This window comes from Eptatretus burgeri, chromosome 18 (genome assembly GCF_056783735.1).
Source record: "Eptatretus burgeri isolate ZD-2024b chromosome 18, Ebu_testis_v1, whole genome shotgun sequence".
NCBI lineage: Eukaryota > Metazoa > Chordata > Myxini > Myxiniformes > Myxinidae > Eptatretus > Eptatretus burgeri.
The window spans coordinates 18,856,320-18,865,500 of NC_140978.1; the positions used below are offsets into that span (position 1 = coordinate 18,856,320).

The following is a 9,181-nucleotide window of genomic DNA, read 5'->3' on the forward strand; positions in this document are numbered from 1 at the left end:
GACTGAGACGCGCGCTCGAGCAGGCTGGACTGAGACGCGCGCTCGAGCAGGCTGGACTGAGACGCGCGCTCGAGCAGGCTGGACTGAGACGCGCGCTCGAGCAGGCTGGACTGAGACGCGCGCTCGAGCAGGCTGGACTGAGACGCGCGCTCGAGCAGGCTGGACTGAGACGCGCGCTCGAGCAGGCTGGACTGAGACGCGCGCTCGAGCAGGCTGGACTGAGACGCGCGCTCGAGCAGGCTGGACTGAGACGCGCGCTCGAGCAGGCTGGACTGAGACGCGCGCTCGAGCAGGCTGGACTGAGACGCGCGCTCGAGCAGGCTGGACTGAGACGCGCGCTCGAGCAGGCTGGACTGAGACGCGCGCTCGAGCAGGCTGGACTGAGACGCGCGCTCGAGCAGGCTGGACTGAGACGCGCGCTCGAGCAGGCTGGACTGAGACGCGCGCTCGAGCAGGCTGGACTGAGACGCGCGCTCGAGCAGGCTGGACTGAGACGCGCGCTCGAGCAGGCTGGACTGAGACGCGCGCTCGAGCAGGCTGGACTGAGACGCGCGCTCGAGCAGGCTGGACTGAGACGCGCGCTCGAGCAGGCTGGACTGAGACGCGCGCTCGAGCAGGCTGGACTGAGACGCGCACTCGAGAAGGCTGGACCCAAATCAATCGCCTTTGTCGCTTTTCTTTTGGGGCCGTCCGCGCCCGTCTCCTGCTCCGATTGGGTGGACTTCGTGTCGCGGCTCCGCATTCTTGCCAAGGACCGCCCAGACTCTGGTCTGCTCGTCGCCCATTGGGCGAAAAACGACGCATACCCTCATTTGGCACGCAGCTGAAGTGAAACACTTTGTGACCATATACGGTGTGAAATTCACAACAAACGCACACCACCTGGGGCATGGTATTCCAGACAGGCCCGCATGCCGGCGAGGGCACAGAGAATGCTGAGTGCAGAGTGTTGTTGTTGTAGGAGATGCAAAAATCCTATCTATAAAATAATCCACAGCACACGTACACTTAATCACCCATTAGACACAGGGGATTGTATTCTAACTATACACATATACTTAACGAAATAACTGAGCTGCATGGACCTGTCTGTTGTGTGCTCATGGCTGCCAGATTCGTAACATATGTATATGTATATATATATATATATATATATATATATATATATATATATATATATATATATATATATATATATATATATATATAATCCCTGTGTCGTAAGAGGCGACCAGGGTTGCGTCAGGAAGGGCATCCGGCGTAAAACATGTGCCAAATCACTATGCGGATCATACGGATGATCCGCTGTGGCGACCCCAAACGGGAGCAGCCGAAAGAAGAAGAAGATATATATATATATATATATATATATATATATATATATATATATATATATATATATATATATATATATATATATATATATATATATACACACATATACACACATATACATACAGTCGACTAGGCGTAAGTCGGCAGCGTGCAACTCATCACTTCACCTAAGTCGGCAGCGTCAAAAAGTCCCGAATTTATCTCATGTTAAATCCCTATGAATAAAGGGTCATCCCTCTGTAAGTCGTCATCTCTAAGTCGTCACTTCGTCTAAGTCGTCAGATGTTGTCTGTTCCCGCGTAATGGAAACTCAAGTAAATTACCACTCCTAACTCGTCACACGGAACTGCTGCCTCGTGAGAAGCCCGATTTCATGGAATCGTGATGCTCGCTCATTGGTGTACACCGCCAGTGATAGGCTATTTATAACTGCGTACACACGTTGATCGCACTGCAGGCAGGACAATGGCGACTAAGCGTAAGCTTACAACTAAAACCTACCAAGAAAAATACGACATTATCCAGTTTTGTGAGGCAAACCCACTGATGAAGAAAACAGCCATAGCTGAGAAGTTGGACATCAAACAGCAGACATTGAACGATATCTTGAAGAATAAGGGCACGATGTTTGGACAAGTGGAGAAGATCGCGAGGCCGGTGGGAAGTGTGAAACGCGTGAAATGTGTGTCCTTTGAAGATGTCGATGACGCGCTCATCATCTGGTTTCGGCAAATGTCGGCTCAGCCAAATATTCGGTTGGACGGTGAAATGTTGCTGCTGAAGGCACGTAAATTCACTGCGGACCTCGGGCATGATGATGCCGAGACCTTGCCGATGCACTGGATAGACAGATTCAAAGTTCGGTGGGGAATCGGCAAGGTCAAGAAGTGCGGCGAATCAGGCAGCGTGGATTCGGCAGTGGTGCACGACTGGAAGGATGGCAAATTGAAAGACATCTTGGAAAGGTATCAGCCTCGGGACGTGTACAATGCCGATGAGACTGGGCTTTTCTGGCAGATGCTGCCAGAAAAGTCTCTGGGGTTTGTTGGTCAATTCCATCATGGTGATAAGCAGGCGAAGATCCGTGTGACGTTGCTGGTTGGAGCGAACATGGATGGCACCGACAAGCTGCCTCTGTACGCCATCGGGAAAAGTAAGAATCCCCGAGCCTTCAAAAGTGTGAAGCACCTGCCTGTGGCCTACTCAGCGAATAAAAATGCGTGGATGACTTCTGCCCTGTTCGAACAATGGTTGGTGAAACTAAACCATCGTATGTCACTTGAAAAACGCAAAATTGCGTTCGTAGTTGACAACTGCCCCGCTCATCCAGCATGTCAACTGGATGACATATAACTTGTATTCCTCCCACCCAATACTACCAGTCGCACTCAACCAATGGATGGTGGCGTCATCAGAAACCTGAAACTTCACTACCGCCAGATCCTTGCCACGCGTCGCCTGAATGCAGCAGATGAGGGAATCCCATTCAAATGGGATTTGCTGGATGCCCTGATAGCTGCCAAAACCGCATGGAGAAAGGTCTCCAATGTTACCATCGCGAACTGCTTCCGTTCGGTCGGATTCGTCAATGCGGATCGCAGCGCCCATGAAGTTGATGAGGAGAGCGATGACGACCATGGAAACCAGTTCCGCAATGTCTGGGAAAGACTCGCTGAAATCTTTGGTTCAGACGCGATACCCTCATTGGAAAAATACATCAACGTGGACGCTGAGTTACGCAGCACCCAACAAATGACTGATGCAGAAATTGTGGATTCTGTGAAGAACGTCTCCTACGATACGGGTGACGTGGATGATGTTGCCATTGTCGATCTCGAGGACTCAGGGGAGACATACGTTCCAAACGCGCCTCCAACTATTAGGGAGGCATTCAGCGCCCTGGATGTGATGCGCCGATACTGTCTTTCGGTGGAGGATTGCCCAGACAACATCATGGAATACAATGACCGGTTTGAGTCCTTTCTCATGCACCAGATGCCCAAGAGTTTGAGGCAGTCAAACATAACGGATTACTTCGCGAAGGAGTAAAGGATCGATCGAGCTTCGTGTTGAAGTCCGATCGTGGTTTTATATTGGCTTGTTTTGTACATTACCGCACTCACTTACACAAAGGCATTGAGTGGTAATCATCACCACGATGACTGTGTGTCATGTAATTTGTCACCATACCATCACCGATGGTATATGAGTTGTCTTACAGTTGTTCATTATCGTTACTTTTGATAAACTGATTCATGAATTCCATCTTTGCTTGATCACTTTCCAACTCACCAATGAACCCCCACCTATGCCCCGAGGATTGTGTTTTCCTTTTGGTACAATAGCCGGCTCTCACACATACGTGTCCAGGCCACGAGCGACTTCATCCTTCACCCCACAGTCATCATGAATGTTCGCATACGCGTAAGTCGTCACATTTCTAAGTCGTCACTTTTTTTCTCGGTCCCGATGGTGACGACTTACGCCTCGTCTACTGTATGTATATATATATATATATATATATATATATATATATATATATATATATATATATATATATATATATATATATATATATGTATATACTATTGTAAGCAATAACGAACTTTTGCTTCCACATTGTCTTGCTCACCTGCATTTTTTTTTAATCCTCTTCATTTATTTATATTTCCATTTTCAGATGCTTTCAGACAGTTCTGTAACTTTTCCCGGTGTGTCGGCTTCGATGTCCATCGGCACACAAAATTTCAGCTTTCTACGTCACCTGGAAGGAACCAATCTTTAATATGGGTGAGTGGGTGAGTGAGTGGGTGGGTGAGTGAGTGGGTGGGTGAGTGAGTGGGTGGGTGAGTGAGTGGGTGGGTGGGTGAGTGGGTGGGTGGGTGAGTGAGTGGGTGGGTGGGTGAGTGAGTGGGTGAGTGGGTGGGTGAGTGGGTGGGTGGGTGGGTGAGTGGGTGGGTGAGTGGGTGGGTGAGTGAGTGGGTGGGTGGGTGAGTGGGTGAGTGAGTGGGTGGGTGAGTGGGTGGGTGAGTGGGTGGGTGAGTGAGTGGGTGGGTGAGTGAGTGGGTGAGTGAGTGGGTGAGTGAGTGGGTGAGTGAGTGGGTGAGTGAGTGGGTGGGTGAGTGGGTGGGTGGGTGAGTGAGTGGGTGGGTGGGTGAGTGAGTGGGTGGGTGAGTGAGTGAGTGAGTGGGTGGGTGGGTGAGTGGGTGGGTGGGTGAGTGGGTGGGTGAGTGGGTGGGTGGGTGAGTGAGTGGGTGAGTGGGTGGGTGGGTGAGTGGGTGGGTGAGTGAGTGGGTGGGTGAGTGAGTGAGTGAGTGGGTGGGTGAGTGAGTGGGTGGGTGGGTGAGTGAGTGAGTGGGTGGGTGAGTGAGTGAGTGAGTGGGTGGGTGGGTGAGTGAGTGGGTGGGTGAGTGAGTGGGTGGGTGGGTGAGTGAGTGGGTGGGTGGGTGAGTGGGTGGGTGGGTGAGTGGGTGGGTGGGTGAGTGAGTGAGTGGGTGGGTGGGTGAGTGAGTGGGTGGGTGAGTGAGTGAGTGAGTGAGTGAGTGAGTGGGTGGGTGGGTGAGTGAGTGGGTGGGTGAGTGGGTGAGTGAGTGGGTGGGTGAGTGAGTGGGTGGGTGGGTGAGTGGGTGAGTGGGTGGGTGAGTGAGTGAGTGAGTGGGTGAGTGAGTGAGTGGGTGGGCAAGTAGGTGGTTTAGAATGAGGTTTATATATTAGATAGATGGATTAATCCACAAGAGGATTGTGGTTTGAATTTGGAATGATAACTTGTGAACACCCTGAACCTCGTCATGCTGGCACAGTACACACAGAGTCACCTTAACATGCTCGACAAGTGATCTCGGGTCGATGTCAATGATACCTCATAGCTCGAGGAGGATTTGCTACATCCTCGACCTAACAAGGGGGTAGGGGAGGTGGGGGTGGGGGGCTTATGGCACCCCCCCCGCCCACTACGACCTGTGTCATTCACACGGAGTTGATCACACTGTACTACCATAAGCTTCTAAACTAGTGTTGAAAAACACGTTTGAGAGTTTGCACGGTTTCCGTAAGTTCACCTGGCGATGTGCGACGTCTGTGGATGAACCGGCGACACAACATCCTGAAGCCCGAAAACGACATTGCCATTGACTTGTTGTGACCAGGGAAATGCGAGAACCTCACCACGACTCAAGGTGAAGCTGAAGCTGCTTCGAGGTCACACAGGTACAAAAAAAAACAAAAAAAAATTAAAATCGCTGACCTCTGGTAATGCGGTGGTGACACACACGGACGACTGACACACACGGACGACTGACACACACGGACGACTGACACACTGACACACACACACACACACACACACACACACACACACACACACACACACACACACACACACACACACACACACACACACACACACACACACACACACACACACACACACACACACACATACCCACGGACTATGACACCACCAAGCACAACGTGCGATGTCATGTAATCCTCACTTCCGACATTGTTTTTCTTTAGGGGGGAAACAAAATTAAATTTGTACTCAACACACGAATCAATGATTTCGTTTTTATCATTAAAATCTCAACGTTTTCCGCTCGATTTATAATTTTTACAAACGAGCCGCTCGAACCGCCACCTGCTCGCGCACCGCTTCGTCTCGAGTCACGTGATCCGTGGACGAGTTCACGACGTTGGTCGCAATCAGTTTAGATTTTTTTTTTTTTTTTTTTTTTTTTTTTTTTTTTTTACATTTCAATGTATTTCCGTGTGGAACACACGAGAAAAATAATCCCTTGTGATCGTTGCGACCGCACGTTCCAGCACTGAGTGTAACTGTTCGGTCTGGTTTCCCGTCTTGTGCTGTGTTTGTATCCGAGGCTGCTCGGAGTGCTCGGTTTACCTTGGTTTGGTAACGACCTCGGGCCTTGTGAAGTTCGCAATTCAATATCCAATGTAAATAAATCACACAGACAAAGGTAAAGTAAACCCGAAATGATTGGGATGATTATGAAGTCCCAGTCACGTGTTTTCCGTGTGAACCGTTTGGTGAGGAGAACGTGATCCGCGAATTATGTTCTTTCGTTGTGTTCATGTGTTGCTTGGTTCGAGGTGATTATCTCATTGTTCAAAACAAAAATCTAAATACTGAATAGAAAGAAAAATCTGAAGGTTTACTTTTTGTGATAAATACTAATAGATCGTTTTACAATCGCCTTGATTACAGATGGGACGATTCACAACGAGTTCGATGGTTTGTTCCCTCCGAATCATAATCAGGGAGAAATAACATTTGGGAGGAAATTCCATCTACGGTTCGATACCCCTCACCGTCTCAACCCCTCACCGTCTCAACCCCTCACCGTCTCAACTCCTCACCGTCTCAACCCCTCACCGTCTCAACCCCTCAACGTCTCAACCCCTCACCGTCTCAACCCCTCAACGTCTCAACCCCTCACCGTCTCAACCCCTCACCGTCTCAACCCCTCACCGTCTCAACCCCTCACCGTCTCAACGTCTCAACGTCTCAACCCCTCACCTTCTCAACCCCTCACCGTCTCAACCCCTCACCGTCTCAACCCCTCACCGTCTCAACCCCTTACCGTCTCAACCCCTCAACGTCTCAACCCCTCACCGTCTCAACCCCTCAACGTCTCAACCCCTCAACGTCTCAACCCCTCACCGTCTCAACCCCTCAACGTCTCAACCCCTCAACGTCTCAACCCCTCACCGTCTCAACCCTCCCCCCCCCTTTTACCCCAAGCATATCTCTCTCTCTCTCTCTCTCTCTCTCTCTCTCTCTCTCTCTCTCTCTCTCTCTCTCTCTCTCTCTCTCTCTCTCTCTCTCTCTCTCTCTCTCTCTCTCTCTCTCTCTCTCTCTCTCTCTCTCTCTCTCTCTCTCTCTCTCTCTCTCTCTCTCTCTCTCTCTCTCTCTCTCTCTCTCTCTCTCTCTCTCTCTCTCTCTCTCTCTCTCTCTCTCTCTCTCTCTCTCTCTCTCTCTCTCTCTCTCTCTCTCTCTCTCTCTCTCTCTCTCTCTCTCTCTCTCTCTCTCTCTCTCTCTCTCTCTCTCTCTCTCTCTCTCTCTCTCTCTCTCTCTCTCTCTCTCTCTCTCTCTCTCTCTCTCTCTCTCTCTCTCTCTCTCTCTCTCTCTCTCTCTCTCTCTCTCTCTCTCTCTCTCTCTCTCTCTCTCTCTCTCTCTCTCTCTCTCTCTCTCTCTCTCTCTCTCTCTCTCTCTCTCTCTCTCTCTCTCTCTCTCTCTCTCTCTCTCTCTCTCTCTCTCTCTCTCTCTCTCTCTCTCTCTCTCTCTCTCTCTCTCTCTCTCTCTCTCTCTCTCTCTCTCTCTCTCTCTCTCTCTCTCTCTCTCTCTCTCTCTCTCTCTCTCTCTCTCTCTCTCTCTCTCTCTCTCTCTCTCTCTCTCTCTCTCTCTCTCTCTCTCTCTCTCTCTCTCTCTCTCTCTCTCTCTCTCTCTCTCTCTCTCTCTCTCTCTCTCTCTCTCTCTCTCTCTCTCTCTCTCTCTCTCTCTCTCTCTCTCTCTCTCTCTCTCTCTCTCTCTCTCTCTCTCTCTCTCTCTCTCTCTCTCTCTCTCTCTCTCTCTCTCTCTCTCTCTCTCTCTCTCTCTCTCTCTCTCTCTCTCTCTCTCTCTCTCTCTCTCTCTCTCTCTCTCTCTCTCTCTCTCTCTCTCTCTCTCTCTCTCTCTCTCTCTCTCTCTCTCTCTCTCTCTCTCTCTCTCTCTCTCTCTCTCTCTCTCTCTCTCTCTCTCTCTCTCTCTCTCTCTCTCTCTCTCTCTCTCTCTCTCTCTCTCTCTCTCTCTCTCTCTCTCTCTCTCTCTCTCTCTCTCTCTCTCTCTCTCTCTCTCTCTCTCTCTCTCTCTCTCTCTCTCTCTCTCTCTCTCTCTCTCTCTCTCTCTCTCTCTCTCTCTCTCTCTCTCTCTCTCTCTCTCTCTCTCTCTCTCTCTCTCTCTCTCTCTCTCTCTCTCTCTCTCTCTCTCTCTCTCTCTCTCTCTCTCTCTCTCTCTCTCTCTCTCTCTCTCTCTCTCTCTCTCTCTCTCTCTCTCTCTCTCTCTCTCTCTCTCTCTCTCTCTCTCTCTCTCTCTCTCTCTCTCTCTCTCTCTCTCTCTCTCTCTCTCTCTCTCTCTCTCTCTCTCTCTCTCTCTCTCTCTCTCTCTCTCTCTCTCTCTCTCTCTCTCTCTCTCTCTCTCTCTCTCTCTCTCTCTCTCTCTCTCTCTCTCTCTCTCTCTCTCTCTCTCTCTCTCTCTCTCTCTCTCTCTCTCTCTCTCTCTCACATCCTCTCTCTCTCTCTCTCTCTCTCTCTCTCTCTCTCTCTCTCTCTCTCTCTCTCTCTCTCTCTCTCTCTCTCTCTCTCTCTCTCTCTCTCTCTCTCTCTCTCTCTCTCTCTCTCTCTCTCTCTCTCACTCCTCTCTCTCTCTCTCTCTCTCTCTCTCTCTCTCTCTCTCTCTCTCTCTCTCTCTCTCTCTCTCTCTCTCTCTCTCTCTCTCTCTCTCTCTCTCTCTCTCTCTCTCTCTCACATCCTCTCTCTCTCTCTCTCTCTCTCTCTCTCTCTCTCTCTCTCTCTCTCTCTCTCTCTCTCTCTCTCTCTCTCTCTCTCTCTCTCTCTCTCTCTCTCTCTCTCTCTCTCTCTCTCTCTCTCTCTCTCTCTCTCTCTCTCTCTCTCTCTCTCTCTCTCTCTCTCTCTCTCTCTCTCTCTCTCTCTCTCTCTCTCTCTCTCTCTCTCTCTCTCTCTCTCTCTCTCTCTCTCTCTCTCTCTCTCTCTCTCTCTCATCCTCTCTCTCTCTCTCTCTCTCTCTCTCTCTCTCTCTCTCTCTCTCTCTCTCTCTCTCTCTCTCTCTCTC

At 50.2% G+C, this 9,181-nt stretch overlaps 2 protein-coding genes across 5 annotated transcripts in view; one reads left to right on the forward strand and one right to left on the reverse strand.

The window, feature by feature from the left end:
• Positions 1-5,862, reverse strand: part of AIFM1 (apoptosis inducing factor mitochondria associated 1) — an 86,173-nt gene extending 80,311 nt beyond the window's left edge. The window contains exons 1-2 of one of the 4 annotated variants that reach the window (XM_085863677.1): positions 5,777-5,862; positions 5,394-5,522 (exon numbers count right to left, since the gene is read on the reverse strand). In XM_085863677.1, coding sequence (XP_085719803.1) covers positions 5,394-5,522; positions 5,777-5,817 — 170 coding nt within the window. In that variant the 5' untranslated portion in view covers positions 5,818-5,862. Of the gene's footprint in view, positions 1-5,393; positions 5,683-5,776 lie in introns of those variants that run through there. The other 3 variants (XM_085863676.1, XM_085863678.1, XM_085863675.1) reach the window with 3 other exon arrangements.
• Positions 5,863-6,327: 465 nt separating this feature from the next.
• MARS2 (methionyl-tRNA synthetase 2, mitochondrial) overlaps positions 6,328-9,181 on the forward strand; it is an 83,708-nt gene continuing 80,854 nt past the window's right edge. Inside the window, exon 1 of the mRNA XM_085863739.1 lies at positions 6,328-6,381. Within this exon, the coding sequence (XP_085719865.1) occupies positions 6,328-6,381 (54 nt within the window). The remainder of the gene's footprint in view (positions 6,382-9,181) is intronic.